Consider the following 19,543-nt stretch of genomic DNA (forward strand, 5'->3'; position numbering starts at 1 on the left):
GGCCTCCAACGCAGCCCACCCAACAACACTATTTCCCGTGGCCTCCAACGCAGCCCACCCAACAACACTATTTCCCATGGCCTCCAACACAGCCCACCCAACAACACTATTTCCCATGGTCCCCAACGCAGCCCACCCAACAACACTATTTCCCATGGTCCCCAACGCAGCCCACCCAACAACACTATTTCCCATGGCCTCCAACACAGCCCACCCAACAACACTATTTCCCATGGTCCCCAACGCAGCCCACCCAACAACACTATTTCCCATGGTCTCCAACACAGCCCACCCAACAACACTATTTCCCATGGTCTCCAACACAGCCCACCCAACAACACTATTTCCCATGGCCTCCAACGCAGCCCACCCAACAACACTATTTCCCATGGCCTCCAACGCAGCCCACCCAACAACACTATTTCCCATGGTCTCCAACGCAGCCAACCCAACAACACTATTTCCCATGGCCTCCAACGCAGCCAACCCAACAACACTATTTCCCATGGCCTCCAACGCAGCCAACCCAACAACACTATTTCCCATGGTCTCCAACGCAGCCCACCCAACAACACTATTTCCCATGGTCTCCAACGCAGCCCACCCAACAACACTATTTCCCATGGTCCCCAACGCAGCCCACCCAACAACACTATTTCCCATGGCCTCCAACGCAGCTAACCCAACAACACTATTTCCCATGGTCTCCAACGCAGCCCACCCAACAACACTATTTCCCATGGTCTCCAACGCAGCCCACCCAACAACACTATTTCCCATGGCCTCCAACACAGCCCACCCAACAACACTATTTCCCATGGCCTCCAACACAGCCCACCCAACAACACTATTTCCCATGGTCTCCAACACAGCCCACCCAACAACACTATTTCCCATGGTCTCCAACACAGCCCACCCAACAACACTATTTCCCATGGCCTCCAACGCAGCCAACCCAACAACACTATTTCCCATGGCCTCCAACGCAGCCAACCCAACAACACTATTTCCCATGGTCTCCAACACAGCCCACCCAACACTATTTCCCATGGCCTCTAACGCAGCCCACCCAACAACACTATTTCCCATGGCCTCAGGCAACCTGGGCACTCTTCTCGGAAATTCCAATTTTAAACTTTTCCACCGCCTTTCAGGCCTTGGGCGGGTTTCTCCAAGCCTCCGCCGAAATCGCTATCTGAGCGGGGGCGGAGATGGGAGTTTGCACGGGAATCGTGGCCGGCACCGCTCCCACGTTTCTCCGGTCCCCGGAGAATCACCCGCGAATCGCGCGCGTGGTCTACTCGGGGTAATTGACAGAGCCCCCCCCCCCTCGAGGGTGAGATTCCCCCCAGATTCACTGAGGGTAACTGGCCGCGTTTCTAACAGTGTGGTTCTAACCACGTATCGGCCATCGGGAAACTCGAGTGGTGGCTGCGGACTAGATCCGCGGCCACCCTATGGGGGGGGAATCGATCACCGGAGGGGGGTTCTGGACGGCCAGGCAAGGGATTGGACGGCACCGATCTGCGGGCGCGTGTGATCTTTGGGGGACCTACTTCTTCCATTTCACTGTGTGAGTCCGCCATGTCGCACGGGGCATCCGCCACAGGCCACAGCCGTGTGCAGACTCCCGACTGGAAGTGCAGATCCCCATATCCACAGGCAGAGCTGTGAGAAGCACCCCGGGGCCCTGCCAGCCCCTGCAGGTACAAAGAACAAAGAAAAGTACAGGACAGGAACAGGCCCTTCGGCCCTCCAAGCCTGCGCCGACCATGCTGCCCGACTAAACTAAAATCTTCTGCACTTCCTGGGTCCGTATCCCTCTATTCCCATCCTATTCATGTATTTGTCAAGATGCCCCTTAAATGTCACTATCGTCCCTGCTTCCACCACCTCCTCCGGCAGCGAGTTCCAGGCACCCACTACCCTCTGTGTAAAAACTTACCTCGTACATCTACTCTAAACCTTGCCCCTCGCACCTTAAACCTATGCCCCCTAGTAATTGACCCCTCTACCCTGGGGAAAAGCCTCTGACTATCCACCCTGTCTATGCCCCTCATGAGGAAAGTGCAGAGTGAAACGCCAGCGTTTTGACGCTAGCCAGGGACAGAGCCCCATTATTGGAGAATCCAGCCCCTTGTCTTAAAAGCAATCTTTTTGACGAATTTTTTGATAAGTTTCTTAATCTTGCCTTCTCCAGCTGAGAGTCGAATTTCCTCGCAATTGTAATGAACCACAAAAGATCTTTAAACCCAAGCTGCTGTTAATAATGCAAAGGCTTGTTACCAAACACCTAGAGAACATGAAACTCCTCTTACAATGCATGGAAGTAGCTTCATTTGTGACAGTAAAGGGCCAGGCTGTGAACTCACCGTGTGTATGAAACCAGCTGCTGTGAACCATGTACCCAAAAAGACAGACAGCAAGCTTGCCAATTTGATTTTTGTACTGTAAATTAAAGATTTGAAAGGAAGTTAGCATGATGAGTGTCAGAAATATATTACTCTTTTTAAAAATATTTTTTTATTCTCCTTTTTCACATTTTCTCCCAAATTTACACCCAACAATAAACAATAATCAGTAACGAATCCCCATATCAATAACAACAACCCCATCCTCCCACCAAACCCCCAGACATTAGCCCGCATGTTAACATAACTAAATGACAAAAAGGAATGACCCATAGCAGCAGGGTAGCATGGTGGTTAGCATAAATGCTTCACAGCTCCAGGGTCCCAGATTCGATTCCCGGCTGGGTCACTGTCTGTGTGGAGTCTGCACGTCCTCCCCCTGTGTGCGTGGGTTTCCTCCGGGTGCTCCGGTTTCCTCCCACAGTCCAAAGATGTGCGGGTTAGGTGGATTGGCCATGCTAAATTGCCCGTAGTGTCCTAATAAAAGTAAGGTTAAGGGGGGGTGTTGTTGGGTTATGGGTATATGGTGGATACGTGGGTTTGAGTAGGGTGATCATGGCTCGGCACAACATCGAGGGCCGAAGGGCCTGTTCTGTGCTGTACTGTTCTATGTTCTATGTTCTATAGTCACCATTAACACATACCGTTCCCCTGCCCCAACCCTCCCAGCCCCCAACCCCTCTAATGTCCAATTCTCGAAAGTGCATCGAAAGGCCATGAATTGTAGAACCCCTCCATCCTTCCCCTCAGTTAAAATTTGACCTTTCCAAGCGTCAGGAATTCCAGCAGGTCCCCCCACCACCCCAGGGCACAGGGTGGAGAGGTTGATCTCCACCCTAACAGGAACTGCCTTCGGGTGATCAACAAGGCGAAGGCTGCAACATCTACCTCCGCGCCCGTTTCCAACCCCTGGCTGGTCCAACACCCCGAATATAGCCTCCCGGGGGCCCAGGTCCAGTTTCACGTGCACCACTTTAGGGATTACCCTAAACACCTCCTTCCAGTAATCCTCCAGGACAGGACCAAAACATATGAACGTGATTAACGGGGGGCCCCTGCAACGTTCACACACATCTTCGACCCTCTCAAAGAGCTGGGTCATCCTCGCCCTTGTAAGGTGCGCTCTATACACTACCTTTAGCTGTATCAGCCCCAACCTCACGCACGAAGTTCACCCCCCGGAGCATCTCACACCAGAGCCCCTCCTCCATACCCTCTCCCAACTCTTCCTCCCACTTTGCCTTGATCCCTTCCAGCGACGCCTTCTATCCTCCAAAATAGCTCCGTAAACTGCCGACACTATCCCCTTCTCCAGTCCCACTGTTGTCAGCACCTCCTCCAGCAATGTGGAGGCCGGATCCACCGGGAAGCTCTGTATCTCCTTTCTGGCAAAGCCTCGAACCTGCATGTATCTAAACATTTCCACCTGCTCCAGCCCATACTTCGCTTCCAGCTCCTTCAATCCCGCAAACCGACCCCCAAGAAACAAATCTTTTACGGTCTTAATCCTCTTCTCCTCCCAACTCCGAAAATTTCCATCCCACTTCCCTGGCTCAAATCTATGGTTCCCCCGAATCGGCATTTCCCTTGACCCTGCCCCCAAACCGAAGTGTTGGCGAAACTGCCTCCAAATTCTCAATGAAGCTATTATTGCCGGACTCCCTGAGTATTATCGGGAGCGGCGCTGTCGCTGACGCCTTCAATCCCGACCCCCTACCCAAACTCTCCTCCATTCTGACCCACTGGGAGTCAACCCCTCTGACCCAGCTCCGTACCTTCTCCACATTCGTCACCCAGTAATAATACATCAGGTTCGGAAGACCCAACCCCTCTGTCTGCCCTCCACTCTGCAGCAGCACCTTTATAATTCTGGCCACCTTCCCTCCTCATATGAACGAGGTAATCATCCCTTCAATCTCTCTAAATATATGATATTATTCTTGCCTGCTTTCTCTGTCAGATGTTTCCCTGTTGCCACATGAAAGCTCAAGGTCTAAAACTTCACAGAAGTTGGTTTGACTCATTGGATAGCACCCTCCATTCTAATGACACGCTGGATTCTCCCATGTGGAGACTAAGGGCGGGATTCTCTGATCTTGTGGCTAAGTGTTAACTGCCGTCGTAAATGCCGTCGCGTATCTCGACGGCATCAAAATGCCCTCAGGATCAGCGAATCTGACCCCTACAGGAGGCCAGCATAGCACTGGAGTGACCCACACCACTCCAGCAGCTGGTCCCGTCGTCCGCACATGCACAGTTGGACCAGTGCGATTGCTGCGCATGCGCAGTGGCTGCCTTCTCGGTGCTGGCAACATGACGTAGGGCTACAGGGGCCGGCGCGGAACAAAACAGGCCCCCAGCCCGCCGATTGGTAGGCCCCGATCGCAGGCCAGGCCACAGCGGAGGCGCCCCCTCAGGGTCGGACCCCCCTTCCCTTCCCACCAGGCCGCCCCCAGATGCATCCACGCCAAAAGTCCCGCCGGCTAAAATCAGGTGTAGATGGCGGCGATGGGACTCGGCTTTTTTAGCATAGCCGCTCGGCCCATCCCTGTCTGAAAATCGGCCGGGGGGCCCCGTAGAGCGGCCCCCAACCGGCGCCGCTTCGGCACGAATGGCACCAATTCTCCACTCTCCGGAGAATCGGCGGACCGGCGTCGGCGTGGCGCAATTCACACTGTCCCGCCGATTCCACGGCGGTTGGGGGCCGTTGAATATCCCGGCGAATATCCCGGTGAATATCCCGGCCTTCAATAGGCCGATTGGCCGTAAAGTTTTGGCCAGTCCGCCGGCGTAAATTACTCACCTCATGCACGGCGGGGCCAGGCAGGTAAGTGTGCCGGGGAGGTCCTGGGGAGACGGGCAGGGTGAGGGGGAGGGGGGGGGGGTGCCACGGTGGCCTGGCCCGCGATCGGGACCTACCGATCGGCTGGCGGGCTGGTTCCATGGTTACCTTCTTTCCACCGGGCTGGGCCCCTGTATTGCCATATTGCCCAGAGGCCGGCGCAGAGAAGGGAACGCCCGCGCGTGCGCGGAAATACTCCGGCCAGTCTGTGCATGATCAGAAATATGCCGGCCAGTCCGTGTGCGAGATCATGCCGGCCGTTCCGCGCATGCGCAAACTCGCGCCTGCCCTTTGGCGCCAGCTGGAGCTGCGGGAACCACTCCGGCGTCAACCTCACCCCCAAGAAATTGGAGAATTCGTCAATTTTGGGGGCTGTTGACGCCGGAGTTGTTGGCACCGGTTTTCCCGCTGGCGTAGGGACAGCGCCCCATTTTCAGAGAATCCTGCCCTAAGTCACCACACTGGCATGAAAACGGTGGTATTTTACGCCAGCAATTTTACCCTTCCTGCTGACAGAACTCCTGATACTGTCTGCTCAGAGCATCATTTCCTTCCCCATTGCATTCAAGCCCCTGGAATATGCAGATCCCGGCGAGGAATCAGCTGATCCTGTTGGGCCAGGCTGAAAAGTGTCTGGAAAGACAAAGTAAGCGATCTTCAGGAGGTACATGTCTTCCACACTTAACATCCTCTGGCAATCGACTCTGTGGGTGACATCACTTGACAAAGTTGGTCCTATCTACTTGACCAGTCACGGCAGAACTTACTTTCTCTTCAGGATCCTTAAATATTGCAGTATTTCAGGCAATTGCAGCAGGCGGAGAGACCTCATAAACCTCAAACCTGAAACCACAACAAAAACAAACAATTTCATCTCAATTTGCACATATATCCAGCTGCCAGATTGGCCTTCTGTATCGAAGGTTTAGGTAGCTGTCAGCTTAAAGCTAGTTGGGTGGCAACCTGGGTGAATCTGGTCTCGAGGGACCTAGGGTTAGGAGGAATCTTGGGTTGATCTGGTTGGATATAATCGGGGTGTGATGTGGTTGGGTGAGATCCTAGATTGATCTGGTTGGGTGGGATTCTGGGTTAATCCTGTTGGATGGGTTCCTGTGGATGTGGGATCCTGCATTATCTTGTTGGTTTGGATCCGAGGTAATCCAGTTGGGTGAGATCTTGCGGTGATCTGGTTGGGTCAGATTTTATGCCAAATTTGATGGATCAGAACCTGAGTAGAAACTTTTAAAAATTTATTTCAGGTGCTGTGGGTGTCCCAGCCTGGCCAGCATTATTACCCATCCCTAGTTTCCCTTGAGAAGGTGATGATGAGCTGCCTTACTGAACCGCTGCCGTCCCTGAGGTGTAGGTACACCAGCAGTGCTGTTAGGGAGGGAGTTCCAGGATGTTGCCCCAGTGACAGTGAAGGAATGGCTGATATATTTCCCAGTCAGGGTGGGGAGTGACTTGGAGGGAACCTCTGGTGGTGGGGTTCCCTTGTTCTTCTAGTTGGTAGAGTTGACGAAGGAGCCTTGGTGTGTTTCCACAATGCATCTTGCAGATGCATTTAGCACACGACTGTCACTGTGGGTCAGTGATGGAGACAGTGGATGGTTAAAGTGGTGGATGGGTACTTTTTCCTGAACAGTGTTGAGTGTTGGAGCTGCGGTCATCCAGGCAAGTGGAGCGTCATGGGGTGGGCTGTTCGGCGCAATCTTCATGGGTCTAGAGTTGATGCTCAGGACTTCCAAGAAAACTGCCTCCTGACTGTTTACCACTGTGCCAACATCTGTGATGCTGGGACATTGCTAGATCATTCTGTGAGTATGGCCATGTCATGCCTGACTAGTCTGGGGATAACTCTCCCAATTTTGTCACGGGTTTGTAAGGAGAATCCTGCAGGATGGATGTAGCTAGGTGTGCTGTGTGCCCAGGCCCATGCTGCCTGGTCTGTCCAGTTTCATTCCTTTTAACTCAGTCGCTGTTTGAAAGCTTGGCCATTTCAGAGGGGCAGCTGAGAGTCAGCCGCATTGTTGTCATCTGATGTCACATGTGGGCCAGACCATGTAAGGATGGCAGATTTCCTTCTCTGAAGGACATTAATGAACAGCATGGGTTCTCCCAGCTGTCGGCAATGGTCACTATTACCAAGACGAGCTGTTAATCCCAGAATTACCAATTGGATTTAAATTGCACCAGCTGCAGTAATGGGACACAAACTCGCTAAAGCATTAGCCTGGGTCTCTGGAGGGCTGATTCAGTGACCACTACACCACCTGCTCCCCGAGAAACTATCAACAGTTTCTAATTGACAGATTTATTCAAGTTAATTTCACCATTTTCTGTGGTGCAGCTATGAGCTTGAGAGCTCGGGCCTTGTCAGCTCGGTTCTCTTGACAGATGTCTGGTTGGATCAGCATCTCCAGTGAGAGGTGTGCTACGTGGGCTTATTACGTTTTGGTGATAATATTACTGCCACCAACAGTATCAGTCAGAGGTTCAGAAGAGGATAGCGCGATGTTGCACCATCGATACTCCCAGATAATATGAAGGTGCCAGCAATCGGATCCACCACTCCAGACCCATTTCCCAGAATCCCCAGCTTGTTCAACGACAGAGATTCTAGAACAATCCACCAAAGCCGAGCTGAACTTGCGGTAACAGAACCGCAGCCCTTGGTTTCGCAAAATAACCGGGAGACATTTCGATGCAAAGAAGACAACGCAAATATTTTAAATGTGGGTGATGACTGCCCAAGAAGAGAGGATCAGAAATGATGCCATTTGTACACTCACCAATACAGTCCTTGTGAAAATATAGTGCGACAATAACGGGAGGGATGGTGAAGAAGTCGACAATGGAGTTGAGCTCATACCAGAAGCGAAGCTTGTCAACAGCTGCAAGGAACTATGAGTAAATAGAAAGAGCCAGTAATCTTTAGACCTGGTCGCGTCACGACCAGACATTGTTCCATTGGAATTCAGAGAAAGATTGCCCACTCCACCAATACCTTATCTTAGGTCCCCACACACAGCCGACAATAGTTGAGCAATAAAAATCAGGAACAGCCAAGAGGTTAGAATTGGTAGAGGGCGGAGATTTCAGAAGGTTGCAGGGGATTACAGAGGTGAGGTCGTGAAGAATTTCAAATCAAGGATGAGATATTGAAATTGAGCCACTGGAGTGGGCTTGGAGGTGTACGTTAACCATGGGTCAATGGATAGCACTCTCACCTCTGAGTTTGAATGTTGAGGGATCAGGTCCCACACCAGACTTGAGAAGAAAAATCAAAATGGACTCTGCGGGTCCAGTACCGCACTGTCAGAGGGTCAGTACTGAGGGAGTGCTGCACTGTCAGAGGGTCAGTACTGAGGGAGTGCTGCACTGTCAGAGGGTCAGTACTGAGGGAGTGCCGCACTGTCAGAGGGTCAGTACTGAGGGAGTGCCGCACTGTCAGAGGGTCAGTACTGAGGGAGTGCCGCACTGTCAGAGGGTCAGTACTGAGGGAGTGCCGCACTATGGGAGGGTCAGTACTGAGGGAGTGCCGCACTGTCAGAGGGTCAGTACTGAGGGAGTGCCGCACTGTCAGAGGGTCAGTACTGAGGGAGTGCCGCACTGTCAGAGGGTCAGTACTGAGGGAGTGCCGCACTGTCAGAGGGTCAGTACTGAGGGAGTGCCGCACTGTCAGAGGGTCAGTACTGAGGGAGTGCTGCACTGTCAGAGGATCAGTACTGAGGGAGTGCTGCACTGTCAGAGGGTCAGTACTGAGTGAGTGCTGCACTGTCAGAGGGTCAGTACTGAGGGAGTGCCGCACTGTCAGAGGGTCAGTACTGAGGGAGAGCTGCACTGTCAGAGGGTCAGTACTGAGGGAGCGCTGCACTGTCAAAGGGTCAGTACTGAGGGAGTGCTGCACTGTCAGAGGGTCAGTACTGAGGGAGTGCCGCACTGTCAGAGGGTCAGTACTGAGGGAGTCCCGCACTGTCAGAGGGTCAGTACTGAGGGAGTGCTGCACAGTCAGAGGGTCAGTACTGAGGGAGTGCTGCACTGTCAGAGGGTCAGTACTGAGGGAGTGCTGCATGTCAGAGGGTGAGTACTGAGGGAGTGCCGCACTGTCAGAGGGTCAGTACTGAGGGAGTGCCGCACTGTCAGAGGGTCAGTACTGAGGGAGTGCTGCACTGTCAGAGGGTCAGTACTGAGGGAGTGCCGCACTGTCAGAGGGTCAGTACTGAGGGAGTGCTGCACTGTCAGAGGGTCAGTACTGAGGGAGTGCTGCACTGTCAGAGGGTCAGGACTGAGGGAATGCTGCACTGTCAGAAGGTCAGTACTGAGGGAGTGCCGCACTGTCAGAGGGTCAATACTGAGGGAGCGCTGCACTGTCAGAGGGTCAGTACTGAGGGAGCGGCGCACTGTTAGAGGGTCAGTACTGAGGGAGCGCTGTACTGTCCGAGATGCTGCGTTTCAGATGGTACATTGATCTACACTCTTTTTACTCTGTTACCTCGGCACAGAATTTCCATGACTTTATTTAAAAAAGAAGAGGCGAGTGAGTTCCCCTGTTACACCGGCCAATTTCTATCCCTCCACAAACAGCACTGAGCAGAATGTTGTTTAGGTGATCTGGTTCTGTACTACATGTTGCCATGTTTCCGACATTACAACAGTGACTACACTTCAGAAGGGACTTTATTGTTATCAAGCGTTTGGGTCATTTTGAAGCTGAGAAAGGCAATAGTGGAGTGAAAGGTGAGTTTTTCTTTTCTGAGGCAAGTGTGCAGTGAAATGAGACCTATTTACACTAAAACTTCAACAAAAGATAACTACTTACGCGCAGTCCAAAGTAAAATAAAAAGAACACATTGAAGCACAGATCAACCGTCTGTAGAGTATTCAAAACCACTTTGAAGCTTTCATTGTTCCTGTGGAGGAAGAACAGCAAATTCAGTCTATGAAACTTTTGTGCCTGCCAGAATGTCACTGAGAAGAGGCATTTCCTTTTCTAGTTGCTGCAAGGAGATTTCCGCAAAGCAAGCTCCAGATCTCAGCCAGCGTGCCCACGGGAGGGAACATTTGTCAGGCTCAGAATAAGGGGAAAGGGAATTTCAGACAATATTACTCCAGGCTCACCTGCAACTAACTGCGAGAGAGAGCACACTTAGGAAGGTGATTAATGTTGTGACATCTTAACAGTAGGATCAAGATGTGTGGGGCAACAGAGCACTCACTCTCTTTTAGCTGGATAATAATAATCTTCATTGTCACAAGCATACTTACATTAACACTGCAATGAAATAACTGAAATCTCCTAGTCGCCACATTCCGGCGCCTGTTCAGGTACACAGAGGGAGAATTCAGAATGTCCAATTCACCTAACAGCACGTCTTTCGGGACTGTGGGAGGAAACCGGAGCTCCCAGAGGAAACCCACGCAGACACGGGGAGAACGTGCAGACTCCGCACAGACAGTGACCCAAACCGGGAATTGAACCTGAGACCATGGAGCTGTGAAGCAACAATGCTAACCACCATGCTACCATGCCACCCTCAGATTATTATAATTGCACATCATTAAAAAAAAAGGTTTAAAATTTTCCAAAGAATCAGGCAAGAGCGAGGATGAGACTTGCTTTCAGCTTCCACCGTTTGTTTACCTTCACACCCATCCTGTTTTTACCTTTTGGGGAATAGTGAGGGAAGCATTGGGAGGATTCCTGAGCATCCAATGCTCCTTCTGCGGCTGGTTTAGCTCACTGGGCTAAATCGCTGGCTTTTACAGCAGGCCAGCAGTGCGGGTTCAATTCCCGTACTAGCCTTCCCGGACAGGCGCCGGAATGTGGTGACTAGGGGCTTTTCACAGTAACTTAATTGAAGCCTACTCGTGACAATAAGCGATTTTCATTTTTCATTTCATCAAGTCCTGGTGTTGGACTGGAACCTGGAGCTTCTATTCCAACAGTAGGGATTCCACATGACCCTCCACCTCTTTCACTAACTGACCCTGTCTCATTCACAGCCCGGCCGCTCCCTGTCCTGCTCCACCGACATGGCCTTTCAGCTGACTGATTCCAAAGTGATGTTCGGCTCTGAAAGGCGTCAGAGGAGCTTCATTTAAATATGGGCACTTCGTCCTATCCATTACGACAGGAGCTGGTCAACTAAATCCAGCAGCTGGGCTTCAGGCTGCGAACTGAGCATGTGAGGCGTTTAAATTGCACTTAAAGACTCGAATCGGTACAAGAGAGGCTTTATTACAGTTAGATGTTTATCCTCCGATTGCAGCTGGTAGAATGGCAGCTCAGGAGAACTCACACATATTTATGCGGCTCCCTGTGGGCGGAGCTAGCCGGCAGGGGCTACCGGCGAACCTGTAATACAGGTACTGCTGTACATCCCCTAATATAGGCACACACACAATTACACAATGGTGGATCACCACAGCACGTTTATTTTGTCCGGCTGGTTTCCACTAGGCAGGGTGGCACAAGACATTGTCATGGGGAAGTGCTGTGAAATGGGTGATGAGATGGTGAGAATTGGAAATGTTTGTACTGCAGCAGTGGGTTATTATTGCAGGCGGTGGACAACTATCGGGCACCTTGCCCTGACACGGCAGCCTTCATCCGGCAGGCAGCTCAGTACTATTTACAGGAATATCCTGTTAAACTGTGGTATGTGAGTGAGTGCGTGTGTGTGATAATGTGTGACTTTGTGGGTTTGTGTGAGTGAGTTTGTGTCTGAGTGTATATGAGTGGGTGCATGTGACTGTGTGACTGTGTATGGGTGTGAGTGTGAGGATGGGTTGGTACCTGGGATCTCGATGTTGTGGCGATTTCGGAGACATGGGTAGAGCAGGGACAGGAATGGTTGTTGCAGGTTCCAGGATTTAGATGTTTCTGTAAGAACAGAGAAGATGGTAAAAGAGGGGGTGGGGGTGTGGCATTGTTAATCAAGGAAAGTATTACGTCGGTAGAAAGGACGCTTGAGGACTCGTCTACTGAGGCAGTATGGGCCGAGGTTAGGAACAGGAGAGGAGAGGTCACCCTGTTGGGAGTTGTCTATAGACCTCCGAACAGTTCCAGAGATGTAGAGGAAAGGATTGCAAAGATGATTCTTGACAGGAGCGAGAGTAACAGGGTAGTTGTTATGGGGGACTTTAACTTTCCAAATATTGACTGGAAATACTATAGTTCGAGTACTATAGATGGGTCAGTTTTTGTGCAGTGTGTGCAGGAGGGATTTCTGACACAGTATGTAGACAGGCCAACAAGGGGCGAGGCCACATTGGATTTGGTACTGGGTAATGAACCCGGCCAGGTGTTAGATTTAGATGTAGGTGAGCACTTTGGTGATAGTGATCACAACTCGGTTATGTTTACTTTAGCAATGGGTAGGGATAGGTATATACCGCAAGGCAAGAATTATAGCTGGGGGAAAGGCAATTATGATGCTATTCGGCAAGATTTAGGATGTATAGGATGGGGAAGGAAACTGCAGGGGATGGGTAGAATCGAAATGTGGACCTTTTTCAAGGAACAGCTACTGCGTGTCCTTGATAAGTATGTACCTGTCAGGCAGGGAGGAAGTTGTCGAGCAAGGGAACCGTGGTTTACTGAGGAAGTTGAAGCACTTGTCAAGAGGAAGAAGAAGGCTTATGTTAGGATGAGGCATGAAGGCTCAGTTAGGGCACTTGAGAGTTACAAGTTAGCCAGGAAGGACCTAAAGGGAGAGTTAAGAAGAGCGAGGAGAGGACACGAAAAGTCGTTGGCGGATAGGATCAAGGAAAACCCTAAGGCTTTCTATAGGTACATCAGGAACAAAAGAATGACTAGAGTAAGATTAGGGCCAATCAAGGATAGTAGTGGAAAGTTGTGTGTGGAATCAGAGGAGCTAGGGGAAGCATTAAATGGATATTTTTCGTCAGTGTTTACACTGGAGAAAGACAATGTTGTCGAGGAGAACACTCAGGTTCAGTCGACCAGGCTAGATGGAATTGAGGTTCAAAAGGAGGAGGTGTTAGCAATTTTAGAAAATGTCAAAATAGATAAGTCCCCTGGGCCAGATGGGATTTATCCTAGGATTCTCTGGGAAGCCAGGGAGGAGATTGCAGAGCCTTTGTCCTTGATCTTTATGTCGTCTTTGTCGACAGGAATAGTGCCGGAAGACTGGAGGATAGCAAATGTTGTCCCCTTGTTCAAGAAGGGGAGTAGAGACAACCCTGGTAATTATAGACCTGTGAGCCTTACTTCGGTTGTGGGTAAAATGTTGGAAAAGGTTATAAGAGATAGGGTTTATAATCATCTTGAAAAGAACAAGTTGATTAGCGGCACTCAACACGGTTTTGTGAAGGGTAGGTCATGCCTCACAAACCTTATTGAGTTTTTTGAGAAGGTGACCAAACAGGTGGATCAGGGTAAAGCTGTTGATGTGGTGTATATGGATTTCAGTAAGGCGTTTGATAAGGTTCCCCACGGTAGGCTATTGCAGAAAATAAGGAAGTATGGGATTGAAGGCGATTTAGCGGTTTGGATCAGTAATTGGCTAGCTGAAAGAAGACAGAGGGTGGTGGTTGATGGCAAATGTTCATCCTGGAGTTCAGTTACTAGTGGTGTACCGCAAGGATCTGTTTTGGGGCCACTGCTGTTTGTCATTTTTATAAATGACCTGGAAGAGGGTGTAGAAGGATGGGTTAGTAAATTTGCAGATGACACGAAGGTCGGTGGAGTTGTGGATAGTGCTGAAGGATGTTATAGGATACAGAGGGACATAGATAAGCTGCAGAGCAGGTCTGAAAGGTAGCAGGTGGAGTTTAATGCGGAAAAGTGTGAGGTGGTTCACTTTGGAAGGAGTAACAGGAATGCAGAGTACTGGGCTAATGGCAAGATTCTTGGTAGTGTAGATGAACAGAGAGATCTCGGCATCCAGGTACATAAATCCCTGAAAGTTGCCACCCAGGTTAATAGGGCTGTTAAGAAGGCATATGGTGTGCTAGCCTTTATAAGCAGGGGGATTGAGTTTCGGAACCACAAGGTCATGCTGCAGCTGTACATAACTCTGGTGCGGCCGCACCTGGAGTACTGCGTGCAGTTCTGGTCACCACATTATAGGAAGGATGTGGAAGCTTTGGAAAGGGTTCAGAGGAGATTTACTAGGATGTTGCCTGGTATGGAGGGAAGGTCTTACGAGGAAAGGCTCAGGGAATTGAGGTTGTTTTTGTTAGAGAGGAGAAGGCTGGGAGGTGACTTAATAGAGACATATAAGATAGTCAGAGGGTTAGATAGGGTGGACAGTGAGAGTCTTTTTCCTCGGATGGTGATGACCAACATGAGGGGACATAGCTTTAAATTGAGGGGTGGTAGATATAGGACAGATGTCGGAGGCAGTTTCTTTACTCAGAGAGTAGTAGGGGTGTGGAACGCACTGCCTGCAACAGTAGTAGACTCGCCAACTTTAAGGGCATTTAAGTGGTCACTGGATAAACATATGGATGAAAATGGAATAGTGTAGGTCAGATAGGCTTCAGATGGTTTCACAGGTCGGCGCAACATCGAGGGCCGAAGGGCCCGTACTGCGCTGTAGTGTTCTATGTGTGTGAATGTTTGTGAGAATAAATGAGTGTGTGTGTGAGTACATGTGTGAGTAAGTGTCTGAGGAATGAGTACATGTGTGTGAGTGCGGGTATGTTTGTGTGAGAATGTGTGAGTGAGTTTGTATATGTGTGTGTGTGTGTGAGATGTGGGAATGGGTGAGGGATTGGCACAGGGTAAGTGGGCTGTCTGGTGTTGTCAGTTTCAGGAAGGCGATGTTAGCCGGATATCCTCTCGACATGAGTACTGCCAATAGAAAAGTGGGTAAAGAGTCACCATACCCCCAGCTCTGCTGCTTCTAATGAACCCCAGGCATTAGCAGCACTATCTCAGTTCCTCTCTTGAAGCCAAGACTTACTCTATTGATTTTACGAAGTAGATGAAGAGCGATCCAAAGCTGAGTAAAAACACCATCATTACCTGTCAAAGAGATACAAGTCACATTGTGTTCACAAAGACAGCTGTCAGCCACCTGCTGCCCATTCTGTGCATGTCTTAAATTTAAAAGCAGCTGAAGGAGCCAATGAAATTTGACAGAACTCTGTATTTTTCCCCTACCTGATTGAACAGCCAGTGACTTGAGTAACTAAAGCTCAGACAGACCGACAGACCACTCACCCTCTCCCACATCCCCCTAATTCCATATCCCCCTCATCCCACTCACCCCAATCCCTCTCACCCCAATCCCCCTCACCCCAATCCCACATCCCCCTCACCCCAATCCCACATCCCCCCTCACCCCAATCCCCCTCACCCCAATCCCACATCCCCTCACCCCAATCCCACATCCCCCTCACCCCAATCCCACATCCCCCTCACCCCAATCCCACATCCCCCTCACCCCAATCCCACATCCCCCTCACCCCCACATCCCCCTCACCCCAATCCCACATCCCCCTCATCCCAATCCCCCTCACCCCAATCCCACATCCCCCTCACCCCAATCCCACATCCCCCCTCACCCCAATCCCACATCCCCCTCACCCCCACATCCCCCTCACCCCAATCCCACATCCCCCTCACCCCAATCCCACATCCCCCTCACCCCAATCCCACATCCCCCTCATCCCAATCCCACATCCCCCTCACCCCAATCCCACATCCCCCTCACCCCAATCCCACATCCCCCTCACCCCAATCCCACATCCCCCTCATCCCAATCCCCCTCACCCCAATCCCACATCCCCCTCACCCCAATCCCACATCCCCCTCACCCCAATCCCACATCCCCCTCACCCCAATCCCACATCCCCCTCATCCCACTCACCCTCTCCCACATCCCCCTAATTCCACATCCCCCTCACCCCAATCCCACATCCCCCTCACCCCAATCCCACTTCCCCCTCACCCCAATCCCACATCCCCCTCACCCCAATCCCACATCCCCCTCACCCCAATCCCACATCCCCCTCACCCCAATCCCACATCCCCCTCACCCCAATCCCACATCCCCCTCACCCCAATCCCACATCCCCTCACCCCAATCCCACATCCCCCTCACCCCAATCCCACATCCCCCTCACCCCCACATCCCCCTCACCCCCACATCCCCCTCACCCCCACATCCCCCTCACCCCCACATCCCCCTCACCCCAATCCCACATCCCCCTCACCCCAATCCCACATCCCCCTCACCCCAATCCCACATCCCCCTCACCCCAATCCCACATCCCCCTCACCCCAATCCCACATCCCCCTCACCCCCACATCCCCCTCACCCCCACATCCCCCTCACCCCCACATCCCCCTCACCCCCACATCCCCCTCACCCCAATCCCACATCCCCCTCACCCCAATCCCACATCCCCCTCACCCCAATCCCACATCCCCCTCACCCCAATCCCACATCCCCCTCACCCCAATCCCACATCCCCCTCACCCCAATCCCACATCCCCCTCACCCCAATCCCACATCCGCCTCACCCCAATCCCACATCCCCCTCACCCCAATCCCACATCCCCCTCACCCCAACCCCACATCCCCCTCACCCCCACATCCCCCTCACCCCCACATCCCCCTCACCCCAATCCCGGGGTGGGGGAGTGTGGGGGTGCCTAAAAGGAACACAATGTCAATTGTAAATAATATCCGCTTCAGTCATCTCCTGTACAGTGCAAACATGTAAACTTCACTAAAAATATTGTTTTAAAAGAAGATTATAAGAGCAGGGAGGTCATGTTGGGGCTGTACAGGACTTTGGTGAGGCCACAGCTGGAGTAGTGTGTTCAGTTCTGGTCACCGCACTATAGGGAGGAGGTGATTGCCTGGACGGGGTACAGAGGAGATTCACCAGGACGTTGCCTGGGATGGAGCGTGTCAGCTGTGAAGAGAGGCTGGAGCAGAGAAGGCCGGGAGGGGACCTGATTGAGGTGGATAAGATGATGAGGGACATGGGAAGGGTGGATAGAAAGCAACTCTTCCCCTTCGTTGAAGGGTCAATAACAGGGGGGCATCATTTTGAGGTGAAAGGCAGGAGGTTTTGAGGGGTTTTGAGGGGATGTTTGTTTTCACCCAGAGAGCAGTGGCAGTCTGCAACGCACTGGTGAAGCACTGGACGGAAACTGTGCACACCAGCTTCACATTTATGACAGAATGCAATCTTGATCCAATGGCAAGGAAACAGTCCGATTGGAGGTTTTGTTCAGCTGCAGCCTCTGTCCAGGTGGCACATCTTCCTCACGTTCCTCTGTTTTGGAGGACATGCTCGCCAGGGCCCCGTCTGCTGATTATTTCTTGGGTTCCTAACAGGGCTTCACAGTAGCCAAAAGCAACCCAGGACATAAAGAATCCAACATAAAGATCGACTCCTGCTTACTCAGGTTTCACAGTGAGGACCAGGAGGTGGACTGGAATCTCAACAAATATATATCCCCTGAGAATAAACTAGCAACAAAGTCTGCAAAGGAATATAGATAGTTTAACTGAGTGGGCAAGGGCCTGGCAATGGAGTACAATATTGGTAAATGTGAGGTAATCCAATTTGTTAGGAATAACAGCAAAGTGGTAAAAAGTTGCAGCATGCTGCTGTGCAGAGGGACCTGGGTGTCCTTGTGCATGAATCAAAAAAGTTGGTTTGCAGATGCAGCAGGTAATTAAGAAGGCAAATGGAATTCTGTCCTTCATTGCTAGATGGATTAAGTTTAAAAACAGGGAGGTTATGTTGCTGGTGAGGCCACACCTGTGTACAGTTTTGGCCTCCTTCCTTCAGAAAGGATGTACTGGCACTGGAGGGGGTGCAGAGGAGATTCACTAGGTTGATTCTGGAGTTCAGTAAGAAGTCTTACAACACCAGGTTAAATTCCAACAGGTTTGTTTCAAACACGAGCTTTCGGCGCACTGCTCCTTCCTCAGGTGAATGGAGAGGTATCAACATACCTCTCCATTCACCTGAGGAAGGAGCTGCGCTCCGAAAGCTCGTGTTTGAAACAAACCTGTTGGACATTAACCTGGTGTTGTAAGACTTCTTACCGTACTCACCCCAGTCCAACGCCGGCATATCCACATCATCGATTCTGGAGTTGAGAGGATTGGCGTACTTTGTGAGGGCCACGAAGAATCTAGCACAAGTTGAAGGATAGAAAGAAATAACATTTATTTACAATAACATATTTATCAATAGCAGTAGCAGCAACTCCCTTGCTGCTCACTCCTCTTTAGCTGGTTCCAAACTGGCCAGCTTTATTTATGCAGGGGATCTGCTAATGATTTCTCCGCCCCCCTCAATGGGGAACCTCATACTCCCAAAGGATTGTGGGATTACCATTAGTCCCCAACTAGCGGTAAGCAGGCAGGTTATAACAGCATCTGAGAAGAGACTGAGTAGACTGGGACTATACTCATTGGAAGAATGAGGCAGATCTTACAGAAACATAAAATTACGAAGGAAATAAATTGGATAGAAGCAGGGAGGTTGTTTCCATTGGCGGGTGAAACAAGAACTATGTGGCATCGCCTCAAAATAGTGGGGAGCAGATTTAGGACTGAGTTGAGGAGGAACTTTTTCAGCCAAAGGATTGTGAACCTGTGGAATTCCTGCCCAGTGAAGCAATTGAGGCTACCTCGTCAAGGCAAAGATAGATAGATTTTTGAACAGTAAAGGAATTAAGGGTTAGGGCGGGAAAGTGGAGCTGAGCCCACAATAAGATCACCTTAGTGAATGGCGGAGCAGGCTCGAGGGGCCAAATGGCCTACTCCTGCTCCAAGTTCTCATGTTCTTATAAAAAAAATGGATTGGTAGGACTCCGAGGAAGGGGTGTTGCTTTTGAAAATATAAATGCACAACATTCACTGGTTCACTCTTTACAAACCCTGCAAATTACATCTTCAAAATCTTCAATAGATTTGTCAGACAATTTCCCTTTATACCATAAGCCACCAAATCAGCTGGAACTACTAACCTACTCCCTAAGGCTGTGGAGTGTCGGCAGAAATGCATTGAACATAGAACATAGAACAGTACAGGCCCTTCGGCCCTCGATGTTGTGCCGAGCAATGATCACCCTACTTAAACCCACGTAACCCGTATCCCAACAATCCCCCCATTAACCTTACACTACGGGCAATTTAGCATGGCCAATCCACCTAACCCGCACATCTTTGGACTGTGGGAGGAAACCGGAGCACCCGGAGGAAACCCACGGACACACGGGGAGGACGTGCAGACTCCACACAGACAGTGACCCAGCCGGGAATCGAACCTGGGACCCTGGAGC

General features: G+C 51.0%; 1 protein-coding gene across 2 annotated transcripts in view; it reads right to left on the reverse strand.

Moving 5' to 3' along the window:
• LOC119957510 (calcium-activated potassium channel subunit alpha-1-like) overlaps positions 1-19,543 on the reverse strand; it is a 122,727-nt gene that overhangs the window by 97,306 nt on the left and 5,878 nt on the right. For both annotated transcript variants that reach the window (XM_038785630.1, XM_038785631.1), the window contains exons 4-8: positions 15,189-15,250; positions 10,076-10,166; positions 8,046-8,157; positions 6,021-6,096; positions 2,373-2,448 (exon numbers count right to left, since the gene is read on the reverse strand). In XM_038785630.1, coding sequence (XP_038641558.1) covers positions 2,373-2,448; positions 6,021-6,096; positions 8,046-8,157; positions 10,076-10,166; positions 15,189-15,250 — 417 coding nt within the window. The remainder of the gene's footprint in view (positions 1-2,372; positions 2,449-6,020; positions 6,097-8,045; positions 8,158-10,075; positions 10,167-15,188; positions 15,251-19,543) is intronic.

This window comes from Scyliorhinus canicula, chromosome 26 (assembly GCF_902713615.1).
Source record: "Scyliorhinus canicula chromosome 26, sScyCan1.1, whole genome shotgun sequence".
NCBI classification, from domain to species: Eukaryota; Metazoa; Chordata; class Chondrichthyes; order Carcharhiniformes; family Scyliorhinidae; genus Scyliorhinus; species Scyliorhinus canicula.